The following is a 19,504-nucleotide window of genomic DNA, read 5'->3' as shown; positions in this document are numbered from 1 at the left end:
CAGAGCTGGACTACGAGGGGGAGATGGCCCTCCGATTGCGCTGGGGCGGTCCAAGGTGGAGACCGACGGCAGCTCCGGATCTGGAGCGTCGCCGCACCTCCCGCGCCAGCGCAGCGCGGACACCGGAGCTGGGCCCGCGCGCAGCGACGCCTGGTCAGCAGAGTCCGGCCCGGCCCCGCGGCGTCCTCTTCCCCTGTCGGCCGCTCCTCCACGCGACCAGCGTTGGGTGCTTGTGCCCGCGCCTCCGGCCCGCACGCACACTCCGGAGTCGGAGGCGTGCGCCACGAGAGGCAGCGTGCACGGGAGAGGGACGCGGCAGAGCAGTCCGCGCGCCGCCGCCGCGGGACGGAGCCGGACGCCGACGAGGACGCGCGTCTCCTCGCCTGGGTGTACCGCCGCTCCGTCATGACGGTGGAGACGGACGCTCGCCGCCTCCGACGAAAGAACGCCAAGGCGCTCCAGCTAGCTATTGAGCAGTCGGAGCGCAAGGCGAAGGAGGCAACGGTGGAGAAGGCTCGGGTGGCAAGGCTGAAGCGGGAGCAGGACAGGGCGGGCCGTCGGATGAAGGTGCTCGTCATCCTCTCCGACTCCGACTCCGACGGCGGCGACAACTGCACCTCGTCGTCCGACGACCAAGACCCTTCACCAGCCGCGGACGCCTACAGCTGCGTCGGCGGTCGGAAGGGCAAAGGACCGGCGAGGAAGTGGTGATCCCCCCCTCCTCCTCAATGTTTAGATCGTTTTTAGTTGTAGAAGTTTATGAACTTGTCAGTGGACGAACTATGATCTTTTGGAAGTTGTGAAGTATGTTATGTCCGTTTGTAGCCGGTCTTACGTACCTTTGCAGCTTAATTTTGTTGTCCGCCGTTTGATAACGTAGGATAAATCAACGTGTACATAAATAGTATGGATATAAGGCGCCGAATATGAGATACGCGAATGCATAATGATAAATACGAGGGATGCCGGGCCGGATGCTCTAATTCTCAGATCAGGCAGGAGGAAAGCACGAAATGAGCACAACGGCACAAGTCCAAAGTCTCGCATCAGATGCGCTCCCGCCCGTCGCACCCCGCGCACCGCTTGTCCTCCCCGTCAGTCCAAACCGACGAAACAGCTCACGTCTCTCCACGAACGGCATCAGTCTCCCGTAACGTCTCGAGAAAAATAAAATCCAGCATCACTGGCACGCGTGCCCCTCCCCGCCATCGACATCGAACGCGCCAGCAGAATCCCGGGCCGATGGCGACCGCGGGCGAGGACTCGGCCGCCGAGCTGCTGCTCCGCGCGGCGGCGCTGGTGCCGCTCGAGCGCTACGCGCTCGCCGCCCTCCTCCTCGCCTCCGCCTTCCTCTACCGCTTCCTCGAGCTCCACGTCCTCGGCGACCTGCTCCGCGGCCTCCGCGGCGGCCGCGTCGCCCTCACCTACCACCCGGACTCCCAGGTCTACCACCGCGTCGCCGCCAAGTGCCGCTCCCTCCACGGCAGGTGGGACGTGGCCTCCTCCGGGCCTGCGGATCATCAATTCGTCTCTGCTGGAAGAATTTTGATTGTGATTCACCCTGTAATATTGCGAAATTTGCCCGCGTAGGTACCTGGCGACGCCGTGGCTGGCGAGCCCTCATCTGCAGACGCTGTTCCTGGGCATCTGGGGGAGACCGCCTTCCGTCACGTATAGAAGGTAGGCCAAGTAAATCCATGTTGTGTAGTATGCCGCATTAACATTTGATTGCCCTACTTGTCCAGTCCAGGTGTACTACTTGTTCATGGTGTCCCTCCACTTATGTTCGTAGATTGTGATTGTACATTGGGTGGGTGATTCTGATGCAACTGTTATGTTTTACGATTTTGGTCATCCAATAGTGCTGTTTATATTACTGCACCCTACATTTCCAGAAGAAAAATAGAGATGATTGAAATAATAATTAATTAAGAATCTGCAGGCTACTAGACAATGTTTAGGCATTCACTTGTTTCAGTTTGAGCAATTTTACAGCATACTCCTGTCCAACGCTACCTTCCATAGGCCAGATACCCACGTGTTTTTGAACCTCAGAAGATGAAGTTAGAGCTAGGCTCACAATTCTAGTTAGTACATTGATTAAACTCGTTGTATTGCAGGCAGCTGTACACAGTTCGTGATGGTGGAACCATTGCTTTGGATTGGCTACTAGCCTCTGACTCTGAAGGTTCTGAGAATTTTGGATAGTTCGAGATTGCTCGGCAAGCAAGGGGTGCCTGACCATTTGTGGTATGTTGCAGCTGCAGATGGCAGTTCTTGTGATGGAACTATTTCTAGTGATGATTCAACACCCATTGTTGTTGTCGTGCCTGGATTAACTAGTGATTCTACTGCCGCTGTAAGTTCTGATAGTTGCTTTACCAAACTGATTGGTTTAAATAATAACTGAAGTTGATATTATGACCCAGACCCACACATGGTGTTGGGCTACCTTTATTGGTTGATTTTAACAAGGTGTTTTGATGTCTAGTATGTGAAACACTTGGTCTTTTCTATGGCGAGCAATGGATGGAATGTTGTCGTAGGCAATCACAGGGGTTTGGGTGGCATCTCCATAACAGTAAGTTCTCTCATGCAATATGATAAATCAATTATGCACTTGTTACACCTTGAATATACGACCTGACACCTAAAAGGACTTCATTGACATCAGAGGCTGGATATGTTCAGCTTGCAATTTTTACACAACTCTTGGTTTTTCTCTCTGGCAGTCCGATTGCTTTTACAATGGCGGATGGACAGAAGATATTCGTGAAGTTGTTAATTACCTTCATCAAAAGTACCCAGAGGCTCCACTATTCACTGTTGGGACAAGCTTAGGCGCCAATATTCTGGTAGACCTTGTTATATATTCTTTTACATCAATTAATATTCTAAAACCTATTTTAATTCTATACTTTTTTAAATTGCACATTCAGGTCAAGTATCTGGGAGAAGAGGGTGGAAGTACTCCTGTAGCTGGTGCTGCATCTATTTGTTCACCCTGGGATCTTCTGGTTAGTGAGCCACAGTTAGCCTATTGTGCAGATCTTTTACACATTTGTGGGTTATTGTTGTTCTTATGCAGGAATACTTTTATCTAAATCTCTACACTTCACGCTGTTCAAATAACATCGGCTCTCTATTCTTCTATTTCTTTTTGTTTGCACACTAAAGGCTAAACAACAAATGATATTGGCCTAGTGCTTCCCTTAGACTTCAGTTTGCTTTTGTCATAATAATTTGGTATACCACATTTGCAGGTGACTAGCAGATTTATTTCTCGCAAGCTAGTGCAGCGTTGTTACGATAAAGCTCTTGCAATTGGTCTCAAAGGATATGCAAAACTGTATGTATTTCCTCTTGAGACATTTAAACATTCCCATACTTTAGTGGTAATCGAGATTATTGATTACATAAGAAATCATTTCATATTTATATTATTTTCCATGATGATTTACCTATATGGATCTCTACTATTTAGGACAACGTTCTTTGCAACAGCTAATTAGATTGTTCTTTGATACAATTTTGAACTTTTCAAATGGGGCAAACAGTGTATCCTTTGTTTGAGTTACGAGCCAACAAACATTAATGGTGATGGATAACCATTGGTCGCAGTAGCAAACAGTCCAAGATATAGGCTTTATCAGTTACACAGGTTTTGTGATCCTAGTTGAAACTTATTTTCTTCATTTGCAAATCATTGGAGACATTATCGTGAAAACGGCCATGGGACCCCCTAGCCTCTGCACAGATCAATCGAGTCCGGACTGTTATGAACATCTTTTGGCCTTTTCTTTATTTTTTTGCAGACATCAACCAGTCTTGTCACGACTTGCAAACTGGGAAGCTATTACGTCGGTATGCAATGTGCTAACCTGGTGGTCTATTTTTTTTTCATAGTTACATGGTCAATAGCAGTTATCATAGTAATATGCTGGTCACAGAAAAGGGCCGTGATTATCCTTTCCTTTTCCCTCCTTATCAGTCACGCTCCACCCGGGAATTTGACCATCATGCAACTTGTGTTGTTGCAAAGTACGAGGTATTATTTCTAATGCTAGCAATAATATTACTTCGCCTAAAATAATAAGTTGCATCAAGTTTTATTGTTCCTCGCATTACTACTTGATTAAATACGTTAATGATTGTTTTATATATAATGAGGGTTAGAGTTGAATGATGCAAAATCACATTTGTTTTGTTCAAGAAGAAAAAAATTGTGGATCGCTTCCTTAAAATTTGAACTAGGCGGGAATGCAAACCTGAATTATAGTTTCTCATAAACTAGTGTGTCAAATCATTTTTTTGGAGATAAGTAACCAAATATTTGTAAAAGAAGTTGGGTAGTCGTTAACTAGTTGGAAGTACCTAATTTGCACTGGACCAAAATTTTGAACTTCCTTGCACTGTCCCACAAGAACCGTGCTAGAATTCTAGCCATTTCCACCAAAGCATCACCTACTGTTCGCATTGAACTTCTATACCCTTGAAAAAATAAAAATAAAAATAAATCTAAACACGGATCAACCGAGATTGACCCAGGGAACTCCTACTTTTGCAACTTAAATAGCAAACCATTGGGTTAGTTATAGTGAGCAAACAAATGGCAAAATACAGGGGGCATAAAATGGGGTTTATCCGGCTATCCCATGTTTGAGAAGTTGAGACTTGAGATTCTTTCTTGATAACATTCACAGCAGACTTTGATTCTATTGAGGGTGGATTGGTTACGACAATTGTGGCCTCACCAGTTGAATGGACTGAATCTGCATTTGACAAGCACAGCTTGAAATGCGTGCTGCTGGTAGTTGTAGTAATAGTTGGGGTCCAGGTTTCACGCTTTAGGTGGACCCTTGGACTTCGCAGTTTTTTCATTGGGAAAGAAGAATGAAATGGACACTATTTGCTGTGGCATTTATTGCAACGCAGCACAATGATGGATATGTGACGGCCACTATTAGGAATATCAGGCAGTCCTGCCTTACTCGAATGTGTACTGCAGCTTATTTACAATCTAGATTCAAATTAATTTAAACATTAACCAAATAGGTGAGTTTGTATGGATAAAATGCTTGAGCCAACCAACTTATTAATGCAAATTGAGAATAATGCTGTGAATCTTTTGAAGTCAAGTTTTGTTCATGGGAATTGATGTTTGTTCCTCCTGCGGTTGTAATAGCTTAAGTATCGGATAAGTAATAAAACTAATGCACCGACTAATCATTTTTCCAGACAGTGGACACATTCTACCGCAAGTGCAGCTGTGCAAACTATATTGGTAACGTGTCTGTTCCGTTGCTTTGTATCAGTGCTTTAGATGACCCCCTTTGCACAAGGGAGGCCATTCCCTGGGATGAATGCAGGCAAGTAACTAGTCTTACACAAGCTCACTATCTTAAACATTTCTAGTTCTGTGTATTGATGAAGTCCACATTTTGTGATTAAGGGCAAATAAGAATATTGTTTTGGCAACTACACCTAATGGTGGCCATCTTGGGTTTTTTCAAGGCCTAACTGCTGGAAGACTATGGTAAGTTTCATTCACTAAACCTCCTTGGAGTGCAGCAATTTGGCTCATGGGCTCCATGGAGCCTGGTATTTTGGAAAATGCAAAAAAGTAGTGTGAAGTTTGAAAAATATCCAAAAATAATAATAGTGGGTCATATGGATGTGTTCACATAACTGTAAAGTTTTACTTTAAAATCTGTTAATTTGTAGGCTACACACAAAAAACATTCGTGGCTCCAAAAAAAAAAGTTACTCTAACTGTGATCCACATATTTGTCCTTTTTGCGTACACCAGAGCTGAAAAGATATATTGATGAAATCCGTACGTACATACTACTCCCTCCGTAAAGAAATATAAGAGCTTTTGGATCACTAAAGTAGTGATCTAAACGCTCTTATATTTCTTTACAGAGGTAGTATTAGACATCTATATGTACATGTGTAATTATTTTCAGATTATTTGAGGAGTTTGTAACTGTTTATTTTTCTTCTAAAAAGAGGTCAGCGTTGGCTGTCTCCATTTCCGCTTTTGCACCTCGGTGTTTCTTCTTTCACCTAAGAAATTTGTTGAAGGAAAGGAACCCCCCCCCCCCCCCCCCCCCCATACACACACACACAAGGGAATGAGGGATGGTGTTTAAGATGTCTATGCATTTAAATTTAGTACAAAGTTGAGACACTTATTTTGGGACGGAGGGAGTATTAGAATGTGCACATGTCTAAATTACGTTCTGTATGACAAATGCATTGGGCAGGGGCAGGGACGAAGTTGCATCGTTTTAACTGCTACTCTTCAATTTCCTTTGCTCTCGCACCTTCCATTTTTTAACTTTTGATGCGGCCTGAGATTCTATCTGGTGGTATCTGATAATGTCTTTCTCTGTGCTTTATAGGTGGGTGGAACCTGTCTCCGAGTTTTTCTCTGCTCTACATGATAGTCCTTGCATGCATCGACAGAAGGTGGTGATTATTAAATTTAATAGATCACAAATCATCTTCGATAACATGATATAACTCAACAATATTTGCATGCAGACTCAAGAGCATGGATTGCAATCTCCGCTGGAATCATCCATCGATAAGGGACCATATGTTAATCTCATGGAAGATGGAATGGTAGCTGCAGTGACAAACGAGGATACCAACATTCATGAATCCTTGGATAAGCATAAGCAGATTGTCAGTGAAATGGAAGGCAGTGATGGGAGGGTTAATGTACAACAGAATGGGATCACCAGTGTGTCACAGGATGAGAGTCACAGTGCGGTGAAGAATACAAGCGGCACAGAGGATAATGAACCGTCTGCCCAAGGCCCTGTAGGGTCACAAGAGCAGAGAGAAGAGCTCTCCACAGATAAAATCCGAGATGCCATCGCCCCCGTTAAGAAATCCATTAACCAGCTCATTCGATCCCAGGGGAGGTCGGTCTGGTGGCTGGCTTACATTGCTGTGGTAACATCTTGGCCCTTGCTCGGTACCCTAGGTTTTTTCTTGTATAGGAAGAAGTTCAGGAATTCTTCGCCAGCCAAGCGGTTGTTAAGAGGCTAAAGAAATTGTGATGTTTCTGCCTACACAAATTTGTTTCGCTTGTAATATGTAAAATTCTGGCAATAACCACTGATGCACATATTTGTCCATCAGTGCTGAAAGGAAATAATAAAAGGTCAAGTTGGCATGCTACTCCTCCAAGTTTATGTTTTAGGAATTACACCCTTTGTTCCTAAATATAAGACGATCTGGCAGTTTAAACATTTAGGAACAGAAGTAGTAGTAAAGACCTCCCTGCATTTTGCTTGTTCTGGTGTTATTTTTTCTATTCGGAGCTTCTTATATTATACTTATATCCATATGATATTTAGCACTCATTTCGCTACAGAAAATAACCTTTGCATAAAAAAGGGAAAAAATGTATCGATGTGTGGTTTTGCAGATGTATCATACCAGATATCAAACAAACTTACATCGTCGGGTTAGCTACAAATAAAACAGGATGGAGCCAGATACAACATCTATCTAGTTTTCCGTATACCTAACCATTACCCAAGTTGATGACCCCAGGGAATAATAGAAATACACTACTAAGAAAGAGCAGCTGAAGATGGAGTACATGCTATGCTGATAGCAGATGAAGCATTTACAGTACTTGGTAACTGCGCATCCCTCTGAGATCCAAGCACTGACTAAGATCAACAATTCAACACTCTACTTCCCTTCTTCCAAAATAGGATATTAAATCATTCCTCTTTGTCACGAGCAAGACGACCCCGATGCCTTAGTTCTGCTCTCTTCCATTTCACCATTAACTGACATAGTGTCATAAGAGAGCTAACCTGGAACCGTCAAAAAGATTTGGATTGTAAACAAAGCTGAATCGCAAATTGATCGCAGACTCTAATAGACGAAAAGGTTTACTTCGGAACATATAAGGTCTTTTACTAACCACGGTGACGATAGATATGAAGACAAGGGGGCCAGACCAAACAACGGAGATGAAAACTCCAGCACGGTCAAAGTAATTCCGGCTGGCGAAGATCTTCCAGTGCTCTGCTAGGTAGATGTTTATCTTTTCAGCTAGATACACCCCTGAATCTGCAAACAGGAAACCGTGGAACCAATCAGAATGTCAGTAGATCAAAAGGCCAGGTGCCTGCCCTAGAGATCTTATTGCAACCTGCTGTATTGGCTTCATTTGGTCCTTCTCAAAACACTAGAAATTACTTGTGTTGCAAATTATGGCTTAAAGCTGTACGCTAAAAATTAAAGCAAAGTTGAGGAGCACATGCTAACAACTACAGTTCCACGGAATTTTTCCCAAGTAATTAAAACTGTTAGTAGTTTATAGCATGCTTTCTCTGCGTCATACTATAAGCTGTTCTAGCCTAGCACTTTTCTACTGTAACAAGCTGAATTTCTCACATCGTTCCCATTCAATGCCCTTCAATTCATTGCGATATTCTGAATGTTTAATCTTTGTGCCAAGGCATCGAATCTTAGATAAGGCAATGTCACAATTTTGTCAAACCTTAACTCTTGTGGCAAGAACTAGAGCGGCAATACAATACGACATCTATGGTAGCACAAAGCTGGCATTCAGTTATGTGCCGAAGGTAGCGAGATACACCTAGACCAGCGATATTGCTACCTGCAATGAGCCAATTAGTGGATCATGCCCTAATTGAAAACCTCCACATACTCATTTTTATCTTCAGGTTTCAATCTATACTAAGAATTGAGTTATACAAAACGGACTGCACGAATAACTGGACTACATACTGCTCTCCTATATAGTGATATGAAACATTAGTAAAGCCAAAATTGGACAAAAGCTGCCTTGGTTAGTAGTTGGAACTCATAAATCATAGCCACACTCCCGGTAAAATTTACAAGTCTGTGTCTGTCCTGTCCCAGAGATGAGAACTCACAAGCAAGAAACAAGAAGAAGAACTGCAGGTTGGCATTCCTCCTCAGCCCGACGGCCGTCAGCAGCAGGCCCGCGTGGAATGCCATCAAGCACACCAGCCATGGCTCCTGAACACGCGGCGACGCGAATCGTTAGTTAGCTCCGAAGGAAAAATAGACGGGGAGAGAGGGAGATTTTTCGCGGGGTACCGTCCAGTCGACGGCGCGGACGAAGGCGAGCAGGCTGTCGGCGGCGGGGCCGATCCCGCTGCGGAGCTCGGAGGAGAGCGCCTGCACGAGGCCTGACACCTGGTCCAGGTGCGCCGTCACGGCCGCCTGCACCTCCTCCATTGGATCGCGCGCGGCGGCGGAGTGCGGGTTGCCGCAGAGAGAGAGAGAGAGAGAGAGAGAGAGAGAGAGAGGTCGCGTTTTCCTTCTGCCGTTTTCCCCGTTGCGCGGTGTACAGCTTTGATGCTTTCCCAAGTACCAAGTATATGCCCTCGTCAGATCTACTGTACTGGGAAGAGCATCCCCATGGATGTCAAAAAAAGGCAAAAGGCATAAATTTGACCTAAAGACAAACCTATTTCATTAGTTTCTTTTAGAAAAGGAGGAAGACCCCCTGCCTCTGTATCTGGGCGATGCATGCAGCCACTTTATTAATTATTCACAAAAGACCTTACAAAGAAATACAACAGTAAGTCTGAAGACACCGTCTAGGCAACATCTGTCGCAACTCCTATCCAGTTGATGAAGGGATGCTTATAGTCCGGGCCTAATACCACAAATCTCGCAGCCAAGGCTAACATCTAAGACCTGAGGGCCCAACCAAGCCACTTGCCGGGTATGGGGCACACACCGGTCTGGCGCGCTCTCAGAGGCCGCCGCTGCCAACTGCCATCACTCCATCTTCAGAGCTGTATTGACGCATCAACCTTGCCCGGTCTAGCTGTCTTCGACGCCACCACAGCGTCCAACGGCACCACCTCCCTGCGCGCGAACTAATGAGCACGTCACGGTCGCCACCGGTACACCTCAGCACCATGCCGCCAAGTACCACCAGCCGACACAGCTTGAAGTCGTGCGTAGCACCTGCCGACCAGGCATGACAAAGCATAGCACCTGTCGGTCAGGCATGACTTGACATCTCCACTGAAGCTCCGTGGAAGACGAAGCCACTCCACCTCCTGCCTCTGACTTCCAGCGCTGCTTCACAAATGATGCTCCTAAGAGAGAAAGGACACCGCAGTGCCGTCATCGTCCGATCTGGAAGACCAGATCCTAGGGTTTCCCCTAGAGCAGTACGAGTGGGTCGACAGTAATCACATGACGATGCCTTCATCAAGGTAACGACGCAGAACTCCGCCATCGCCCGCCGCCGGCTCGGTTTTCACTGGCAACTATGTCTCTCCGACTCACAGCCGGTACTAGATGACGGATCTGGAGATCCGAAAACCCAGCCTCAGGGCGACCACCTCTGACGGAAGAGATGACCACCACCGCCGGCTGCACCGGCCAGAAAAGATCTGACCGAAGGTGCCGCCAAGCCGCCCACCAGGCCTTCCACGCCGCCGCCGATCCGAAGCCGGATGACGCGCTGCCACAGTATAAGTCACCGCTGCCCGAGCCAGGCAAGCCGCCGCCCGCCGCCGCCCGTGACCGGGCTGCCCGACGCGCCGCAGTCGTCGTCGCCCGCGACAGGGCCAGCCACCGCCGCCGCCAGATCTGCCGCGCCTCCGCACGCACAAGGGCTCCTCACCACCCGTGAGAGAGGAGGATCCCCGCCACCGCCGTCGGCCCCCGGGCGCATCCCGACGGCGTCCTCCGGCGGCAGCGGCGGGGTGAGGGAAGGTGGATTCGGGAGCGGGGGCGGCTAGGGTTGGAGACCCACCCGAGTCGCCTAAGCGGGAGCGACGCGGGGGGGGAGCCGTAGACCAGATGATGGGTTAGGTATCAGTTAGTATGACCTATTTCATTAGCTAAACTGATTTTTTTTCACCCAGCTAACCCCTAATGTGCAGCGTCTGACAGCAAGGCGCTGCACTCTACTGTGCAGCGCCTAACACAGTGACCGAGCTTCATGAGGGGCAACCTGGGCCATGCCCCCCCCCCCCCCTCACAAATTTTCTTTGTATATATTTCTTTGTATTAGGCCTATTTTCCACTTTAAACAGCTGAAATAGCTAGGTTTGTCCCCCCTCCAGCCCATGGCCCCCCATATATTTGGCTCAAGCTCCGCCACTGGCCTAACACTCAGACGCCGCAACTGTGCAGCGCCCGACGACTAGGCACTGCACTACACTGTGCAGCGCCTAGCTGTAACGAGTTGCACAGTTGAGTGCAGCATCTTGTAGTCGGGCGCTGCACAAAAGGATCAGCGGTGTGAAGTATTTTCAAAAACAGTTTAAGGTCAAATTCGTCAAAATATTGCCTCAAAAAGTACGGCCGTGCGAAAAAGAAACTGTCAATCAGGGCAGCTTGAACAAAAACATAGCGCTGGTGCAAAGAAACTGCCGAAGAGGATGATTATACTCCCTCCGTTTTGTAATGTAGTGCATATAGATTTTTTGAAAAGTCAAATTATACAAACTTTGATCAAGTTTATAGAGAAATCTAATTATATCTAGCATACCAAATATATACAATATGAAAGTACGTCTTGTGATGTGTCTAAAGATATGTATTTTAATATTCTAGCTGTATATGTTTTTTTTTCTAGAAACTTGGTCAAACCTTAGAATGCTACAGCGATGGAGGGAAGCCAGAGCAGAGTGCACTCCTCAAGAGCACCACGCCAGTCACTCCGCCGGCAGACAGACAACGAGAGCATAGCATAGCATCAACCACCATGTTATTTACACACGGAGTAACACAGTATAGCATCATCAAACCACTCCCTCCGTTGCTAAATACAAGTCTTTGTAGAGATTCCACTAGGTGGACTACATACGGAGCAAAATGAATGAATCTACACTTAAAATACATCTATATACATCCGTATGTATTCATAATGAAAGCTCTACAAAGACTTATATTTAGGAACGGAGGGAATATTTTTGATTATTTCCAGGCACAGCACAAAAAACTGAAGCAGATAAAACCTATGCTGCCAGTGGGGTAAAAGATATGCGTAAAGTGAGCATTAACAGGCTAACAGCAAGCAAGCCGGCTGCTTAAACATGAAACCATGTAATCCAAGTGTAGTTTCTGACCACAGATCTATCAACATATTACACAGCAAATCAGGGAAGCGTCTTCTTGAGTTTTTTTTCCTTACAAATGAGCTGCTGTGTACCCGAATCAGATAGACTGAACCAACCTGCGACGAAAACACTTTCACCGGGCATCTTGTCAGCATTTCTTTCTCTTACTTTCGCTTGATTCTCATACCAGGGAGGCTGATGGAAAATTTTCAACATAAAAGAGTCTAGCCGATGCTGAACTACAGATAGGCTAATCAGCAAGTGAACAGCGAAAGCCAATAACTATGACAGATTCTTCATGTTATTAAGAGCGTAGCATTTTAACTTTGGGCGCCCCCTTCTTCATCTGCCGATTCCGCTCTTTCTCCTCTTTCTTCCGGAGTACCTCGGCGCTCAGTTTGGCCTCTGCCTCTTCCATGAGTTTTTTCTTTTCGGCCTTTTTCCTCAGCAGGGTTTCCTGCCTGACACCCTGAAGCTCCCTGAAAGCCTCCTGGGCGGCCTTTGTCCTAGCAGCATCTGTTTTCGAGCGCGCCTGCAGTTCAGCATGGATAGCAAGATTTAGAAAATATAACTGGAAATCCTGTGAACCAAGAGGAAGAAACAAAGTTGGTGCTTACATGTGAGCTCAGCTTGTAGCGTCCAACCAAATCAATGTAGAATGGCACAAGAGCAACTAATTTTGTCATATCAGCCATGTTGTTTGCATCTGGCAGCACAAACTTGAATGAGAGGACTTTCTTGTAAGAGCCTGCCAGTTGATCTGAAAAATGAAGTGAGATGAACCACTTCCCCATTTTCTCGAAAGCCTTCTCACCAAGCACCTGCGGAAAAAAATTGTGAGAACATCAAATAGATGTAGGGCACTGTGTAACATTGCTCAATCATCGCAAAGTCACACTAAATTCAATAACCTCGTAGTAGGGTCCATCGATATTTTTCAGATTTTATGGAAGATCATTTAAGCAGGCTTATGCTCATGGCTGGGTGCTTACAACCAAGATCAGGGGGCAAAAACTAGCTTCCTTTTTATTGTACCTGCTATTTGAGATCAAATCTACTTTTTCAATAAAGCTGACCATACCAAGGCCAGCTTATACACACAAAAATCCCACACTAAGCTATCTGTTTCCAAGCAGAATGGCTACACAATGCACATAATTTTGTTCATGTATTAAAACTGACGAGTTAATTCAGTCATAAAAGTTATGGTGTCTGGGGTACAGTTTTAGGCTTTAAGGCTCCAGACATCCCTTCCATATCCAAATGAGGCTTCATCATGCAGCACAACATCTGCATATGCACAAAAGCTGCTCGAAAAACCATTCCCAGACAAATATGGCATGTCCAAAATAAATAAAACCTTACGTAAAAGACATTGCCATGATAGGTCGATACTTGCTAGCTTAAAAACAGGCAGTTTTTGTCGCCACTTGATAATATAGCATCAATACTATAATATCTTACAAGATGCTACCCACGTGGAATATTAGTTATAAACATGGGAATTGTTTGATGCTAATTCTCTCTGGAAGTTAAAGCTCGATTCAGTAATTTATAAGTTATCTCACGCATAATCCGAATCCAATATCTGTGATTAATGACATCATAATTCAAGAGAGTGTGTTGGGTTCTCAAATAAACCTTTCTCCTTTTGGGCTGTTCTTAAACAATTCAAAGTTATACTAGCTCAATCCTAATTTAGATTACCTATGATGTTTTCATAAAGAAAGTCTAAATCAGCAGGATACCTGTTTCGGTTTAAACTATGTTACCCAGTTCAGCTGTATCTATAAGATGCAAATTCTGAATGGAGGTAAGCAATTAAACTCTCACCTGATCCAGCACAGCCTCGGTGATCATATCCCCAGCAACCTCCTTTGACTCGGCCACTACTGCAAGCTCATCTGCAACCCACTTCTTCCCAGCGGGTGCAGGAGCGAGAACAGAGGCAAACTTCTGCAGATCCCTCTCTTCCTTCTGCATCGCCTTGGCGGCCTTCTTCCTAGCCACAGCCACCATCACGTGGTCCATGGCGTCCTCGTTCATCACCACCTCGAACGTGATGGTGTCCTTCCTGGGGAAGACCAGCTCCAGCAGCTTGGACAGCAGGTCGTGCCGCGCACGCATCTCCATGGTGGCGAGCACCCCCTGGCAGAAGCGCCTGCCGCTGGCGTAGAACTTAAACACGTCCTGCCCTTCCTTGAGCAGGAGCGGCGTGTCCTTCCCGTCGCCGGTGCCAAGGAGGCTGAAGTTCTTGTCGAAGATGGAGTCTCTGGTGGCGAACTTGGTGGCCCAGGCCAGCGCGATCGCCTCGTTCTGCCGCTTCCCGGTGAAGTAGTTGAGCACGAAGCAGATCAGGAAGCTGACGCACGCGATCTCGACGGCGAACGCGCGGATGAGCTCCGCGGGGCCCCTCGGCGCGGCCGGCGCCGCCTCGGCCGCTTCCTCGGCGGAGGGATCTGACGGGGCGGACTCTGCCGGCGCGGAGGAGTCGCCGGAGGCCGCCGCTTCCGGAACGGGGATGCCCTCGAACTCGTCCTCGTCCCAGAAGTCGAGCGAGGGAGTGCGATTCGGGGGCGTGACCGTGGGGTTGGGGGTGAGGTTAGGGTTTGCGGCAGTGGTGGTGGTGGTCACGGGAGGGGAAGGGGCGGAGACGGAGACGGTGATGGGCGGAGGGGGCGGCAGGTCGAGGTCGAGCCCCTCGTCGTCATCGTCGGAGGACGCGGCGTCGGCGGCGGCGGCGGAGGGGAGCTCGTCGGAGTCGAACCCCTCGAACTGGGCGGCGAGGGAGAGGGAGAGGTGGAGGGCGAGCAGGAGCAGGATTACGGTGGCGCGCGGCAGCCGGATCCAGCTCGGCGCCGCCATGGATGGGGAGGCGGAGGGAGAGATCCCTCTCCTCTCCTCTGCTGGTAGGTGTGACGGAGAAGATGATGGGGAGACCCCGGATGTGTTGCTGGCGCTGCTGCCGGCGTGTGAAAGATCGGGAGATAAAGGTCAGAGATCCGTGGAGCCGTGGGAGTTGTTGATCGTTGGATCTTGGATGCTTGGATCTGATCTGATAATCTGATAAACTGTGAACTCGACTAGACAATTATGCCCTCGGGGCCTCACATTTTTTATGTCAAAAAGAGTGAAGTGCATTGTATTATGTCCCCAAACTATTTTGATTGTCTCCCGCATAGATCTTGAAAACTTTGAAAATTGTCGTTTAGGCTTTGAAAGTGCAGTTACCGAGTGATTCAAGTATAAAAATCGTCATAATGGCATTTCAATGTCTTGGCTGGCACGTTGACATGGGTGGCCTGACAACATTGTGCCAAATACAGTTGATTTGTATTTTACAATACCCCCTAGCTTTATAAGTCGTCTCAAATGAAGCCTTTGAATCATTTGCCTATGTTTTCCTCTTTCTCCTACTATTTGTTTTCTCCCTTCTCGAGGAATTGAGCTCATGATCATGTTTTCTTTTTAGGTTAGAGTTTTAAGATTAGGAGGATAGCGCAGATGATGGGTGGCACATGCAAGGAAGGACCACGTCATTGTCATAGATCCAGTTTTAAAGCAAGGTGTCTTTCGGGCAATGCACGTTTGTGGCATCATCAAGTGTGTTGCTCTAGAGCGCAACGGGGCTCCTTGGTGGGGTGCTTCCTTGTGTCTACTCAAAGTGTAAAGCGTCATTCTGGTGGGGCTAGGCTATCGACCTTGCGGACAAACCCCGGTGGATTCAAGCGTGAGGGGGTGGAGTTGAAGGGGGATTAGAACGACTAGTAGAGAGGTCGATGTAGATGTGGTCGGAGCCAGGATCACAAGTAGGCCACCACGATGATTACCGATCACACACCAAAGAGCGTGAGGAGGCGCGCATCATCTTCGAGGACAAGGGTCAAGTAGCAAGCAATGGAGGTTGAAAGCGCAACACGCGGCATTGGCCACCTTGAATTACAATATGCCAACATCTAACTCCAACCTCCAAACGTCACATCTTTGTCTCCACAACCAAGTCAAAGAAGGATCTGCCTCTCATCACTGCACACACCATCCTTTCCATCTCGACCAAGTCGGCAGTCAAATGGCATTGGCAGATTTGGACATAGATGAGCTGACTCACTAATTACACTTTTGGGGCGTGAACGGCAATTATCAAAGTTCTAGCACCAACGTGAGACACTCAAAATAGTTTTGGGACCTATGTTGCATTTCACTCTCATGTTAATCACATTATAACCAGTGCAGTTAACGACATGATTATTTTCACTAGGTGAGGTGTGACCATAGAAAATTCTCGAGGAACGTGTCTCAATATTTTGACATGTTGAGATTATACAACTCCGCTCTCTCTCACACACTCTCTCTCTCCCTTAACACATCTCCACACTCTTTGCCGAGTTTTTTAAGAGGAGGAGGAGAGGGGCTTGACAGCCTTCTCATTCGTACAACCTGCATGCCTAGTGCTAGATTTGGCTTTACCACTCCCCTTTGTCAATCGATGGGAGAATGGATTCGAATCTTCCCCTATTTTTTCTTATTCTCCTTCCCCTCCAGGCCATGAGGATGGCGGCAAGACAGAAAGTAAAGGGATTGGGAGTGGTTAGAATGCCATTTCCCCTTATCAACTCCATCCTGGTTTATTGGTCCCCACTGTATTCCGTGCCAAATTTTGACCATAAATTAAACTAACAAAATGTTCATGCATGTCACAAAAAATCATATCATTGAAAATTATGTTTAGATATGAATCTAATGATATAATTTAGGTTGACATGCATTAACATTTTGTTAGTTAAATCTTTGGTCAAAATTGGCACAAATTACACAGGGGACATATAAACCAGGACGGAGGTAGTACATGACGACCCTCGTATGTTTGAGAATGCCCCTAATACTCCTCTCTTCCTTCTCTAATCATCTGCGTGGAATGTAGGGTGGTATGCTTTTGTTTTCCAATCCCTTGATCGGTGTCGACTATCCAAAAATATTTTGCACCACCTTCACGTGGTGCTTCATATCAGCTCTTATAGGGGTTCAAACAAAGAAGATTATGGTTGGCGTGTGGATTTAGGACGCTCAAAGTGTTAAATGTTTCAAATGTTGATGTTGTTTTAACTACTTTCCCCTCATGCCGCCACTTGCCAGATTTGTTGTCCTATTCTTTTGGAAGTGCCTTTTCTCATTTACATTTGGATGATAGAGTTATTGGTTCTACTTTTCTTTCCTCTCTGGATATTGTTCTACTCCAAGGAAACATCCCCTCAATCACGTGCGCCACTAGAGATGCCATATCATGACGATGCTCTCGATCACGTGAGTGTGTTGGAGTGCCATGTGTGAGTTTTCCTACTTTTGTTGTTTTGTGGGTGGAAGCTTCAGCCCGGGGCGGTCATGTACAGGCCAAGCTCAAGTCAGCGGGGGTGAGACATGGAAGTTCTATATGTCCTCGATGAAAATCGGTCGTGTGCATTCAACACGTCATTGGCTTTAGCGAGGGCAATATTTACATGTATCCTTTGGGGGTCTATATGTAACATTATCATTTCCGGAGTGCAAAAGTTGCACCTACCAAAAGGTTGGTCCCTATCTTGTTTCGCTTTGTAAAATATAGTTTACCAAATACAGTTGATTTGTATTTTGCAATACCCCCCTAGCTTTATAAGTCGCCTCAAACGAAGCCTTTGAATCATTTGGCTATGTTTTCCTCTTTCTCCTACTATTTGTTTTCTCCCTCCCCGAGGAATCCAGGTCATAATGATGTTTTCATTTCATGTTAGAGTTTTAAGATTAGGAGGACGGCGCAAATGATGGGTGGCACATGCAAGGAAGGACCACATCATTGTCATAGATCCAGTTTTAAAGCAAGGTGTCTTTCGGGCAATGCACGTTTGTGGCATCATCAAGTGTGTTGCTCTAGAGCGCAACGGGGCTCGTTGGTGGGGTGCTTCCTTGTGTCTACTCAAAGTGTAAATCATCATTCTGGTGGGGCTAGGCTATCGAGCTTGCAGACAAACCCCGGTGGATTCAAGCGTGAGGGGGTGGAGTTGAAGGGGGATTAGAATGACTAGTAGAGAGGTCGATGTAGATGTGGTCGGAGCCAGGATTACAAGTAGGCCACCACGATGAGAACCGGTCACACACCGAAGAGCGTGAGGAGGCGCGCATCATCTTCGAGGACAAGGGTCAAGTAGCAAGCAATGGAGGTTGAAAGCGCACCACGCGACATCGGCCACCTCGAATTACAATATGCCAACATTTAACTCCAACCTCCAAACGTCACGTCTTTGTCTCCATAACCAAGTCAAAGAAGGATCTGCCTCTCATCACTGCACACACCATCCTTTCTATCTCGACCAACTCGGCAGTCAAATGGCATCGACAGATTTGGACATAGATGAGCTGATTCACTAATTACACTTTTGGGGCATGAACGACAATTATCAACGTTCTAGCACATATGTGAGACACTCAAAATAGTTTTGGGACCTATGTTGAATTTCACTCTCATGTTGATCACATTATAACCAGTGCTGTTAACGACATGATTATTTTCACTAGGTGAGGTGTGACCATAGAGAATTCTCGAGGAACGTGTCTCAACAGTTTGACAGAGATTATACAACTCTACTCTCTCTCTCTCTAACACATCTCCCCACTCTTTGCCGAGTTTTTTAAGAGGAGGAGGAGAGGGGTTGACAACCTTCTCATTCGTACAACCTGCATGCCTAGTGCTAGATTTGGCTTTACCACTCCCCTTTGTCAATAGATGGGAGAATGGATTCGGATCTTCCCCTATTTTTTCTTATTCTCCTTCCCCTCCAGGCCATGAGGATGGCGGCAAGACGGAGAAAGTAAAGGGATTGGGAGTGGTTAGAATGCCATTTCCCCTTATCAACTCCGTCCTGGTTTATTGGTCCCCATTGAATTACGTGCCAAATTTTGACCATAAATTAAACTAACAAAATGTTCATACATGTCACAAAAACTTATATAATTGAAAATTATGTTTAAATATGAATCCAATGATATAATTTAGGTTGACATGCATTAACATTTTGTTAGTTAAATCTTTGGTCAAAATTAGCACAAATTACACAGGGGACATATAAACCAGGACGGAGGTAGTACATGACGACACTCATATGTTTGACAATGCCCCTAATACTCCTCTCTTCCTTTCTCTAATCATCTGCGTGGAATGTAGGGTGGTATGCTTTTGTTTTCCAATCCCTTGATCGGTGTCGACTATCCAAAAATATTTTGCACCACCTGCACGTGGTGCTTCATATTAGCTCTTATAGGGGTTCAAACAAAGAAGATTATGGTTGGCATGTGGATTTAGGACGCTCAAAGTGTTAAATATTTCAAATGTTGATGTTGTTTTTACTACTTTCCCCTCA

The 19,504-nt window shown here is 46.3% G+C and overlaps 3 protein-coding genes across 4 annotated transcripts; 1 reads left to right on the top strand and 2 right to left on the bottom strand.

The window, feature by feature from the left end:
* Window positions 1-1,065: 1,065 nt before the first annotated feature.
* Window positions 1,066-7,194, top strand: LOC109739006 (embryogenesis-associated protein EMB8). 2 transcript variants are annotated; one of them, XM_020298085.4, is made up of 14 exons: window positions 1,066-1,487; window positions 1,591-1,680; window positions 2,121-2,188; window positions 2,262-2,359; window positions 2,492-2,581; window positions 2,733-2,855; window positions 2,940-3,017; window positions 3,264-3,349; window positions 3,816-3,864; window positions 3,992-4,048; window positions 5,239-5,369; window positions 5,453-5,536; window positions 6,408-6,474; window positions 6,550-7,194. In XM_020298085.4, the coding sequence occupies exons 1-14, from the start codon at window positions 1,243-1,245 to the stop codon at window positions 7,060-7,062; spliced, it is 1,779 nt and encodes a 592-aa protein (XP_020153674.1). In that variant the 5' UTR covers window positions 1,066-1,242; the 3' UTR covers window positions 7,063-7,194. The 2 variants fall into 2 exon arrangements, with proteins under 2 accessions (XP_020153674.1, XP_020153675.1); XM_020298086.4 differs by having other exon boundaries at window positions 1,121-1,487; window positions 2,268-2,359.
* Window positions 7,195-7,431: 237 nt separating this feature from the next.
* LOC109739005 (uncharacterized) lies at window positions 7,432-9,385 on the bottom strand. Its single transcript, XM_020298084.3, has 4 exons — window positions 9,124-9,385; window positions 8,937-9,042; window positions 7,955-8,103; window positions 7,432-7,844 (listed from the first exon to the last, which is right to left on the bottom strand). Exons 1-4 carry the CDS (start codon window positions 9,262-9,264, stop codon window positions 7,749-7,751), a joined length of 492 nt encoding a protein of 163 aa, XP_020153673.1. The 5' UTR covers window positions 9,265-9,385; the 3' UTR covers window positions 7,432-7,748.
* A 2,670-nt stretch (window positions 9,386-12,055) lies between these two features.
* LOC109739007 (uncharacterized protein At5g49945) lies at window positions 12,056-15,100 on the bottom strand. Its single transcript, XM_020298087.4, has 3 exons — window positions 13,950-15,100; window positions 12,734-12,937; window positions 12,056-12,648 (listed from the first exon to the last, which is right to left on the bottom strand). Exons 1-3 carry the CDS (start codon window positions 14,979-14,981, stop codon window positions 12,421-12,423), a joined length of 1,464 nt encoding a protein of 487 aa, XP_020153676.1. The 5' UTR covers window positions 14,982-15,100; the 3' UTR covers window positions 12,056-12,420.
* Window positions 15,101-19,504: the final 4,404 nt, after the last annotated feature.

The sequence above is a fragment of the Aegilops tauschii genome, chromosome 1 (assembly GCF_002575655.3).
Source record: "Aegilops tauschii subsp. strangulata cultivar AL8/78 chromosome 1, Aet v6.0, whole genome shotgun sequence".
NCBI classification, from domain to species: Eukaryota; Viridiplantae; Streptophyta; class Magnoliopsida; order Poales; family Poaceae; genus Aegilops; species Aegilops tauschii.
The sequence above is the reverse complement of the archived record's forward strand: the minus strand, read 5'-3'. Positions and strand labels throughout refer to the sequence as shown.

Coding starts and splice junctions, on each gene's coding strand:
- LOC109739006 (XM_020298085.4), top strand. CDS start 1,243: ATGGCGACCGCGGGCGAGGACTCGGCCGCCGAGCTGCTGCTCCGCGCG. Junction 2,856..2,939: donor GCTTAGGCGCCAATATTCTG/GTAGACCTTGTT, acceptor TTGCACATTCAG/GTCAAGTATCTGGGAGAAGA. Junction 5,537..6,407: donor CTAACTGCTGGAAGACTATG/GTAAGTTTCATT, acceptor TGTGCTTTATAG/GTGGGTGGAACCTGTCTCCG.
- LOC109739005 (XM_020298084.3), bottom strand. CDS start 9,264: ATGGAGGAGGTGCAGGCGGCCGTGACGGCGCACCTGGACCAGGTGTCA. Junction 8,104..8,936: donor CTTCTTCTTGTTTCTTGCTT/GTGAGTTCTCAT, acceptor TCCTGTTTGCAG/ATTCAGGGGTGTATCTAGCT. Junction 7,845..7,954: donor TCATATCTATCGTCACCGTG/GTTAGTAAAAGA, acceptor TGACGGTTCCAG/GTTAGCTCTCTTATGACACT.
- LOC109739007 (XM_020298087.4), bottom strand. CDS start 14,981: ATGGCGGCGCCGAGCTGGATCCGGCTGCCGCGCGCCACCGTAATCCTG. Junction 12,938..13,949: donor CCGAGGCTGTGCTGGATCAG/GTGAGAGTTTAA, acceptor TTTTTTCCGCAG/GTGCTTGGTGAGAAGGCTTT. Junction 12,649..12,733: donor GCTACAAGCTGAGCTCACAT/GTAAGCACCAAC, acceptor GCTGAACTGCAG/GCGCGCTCGAAAACAGATGC.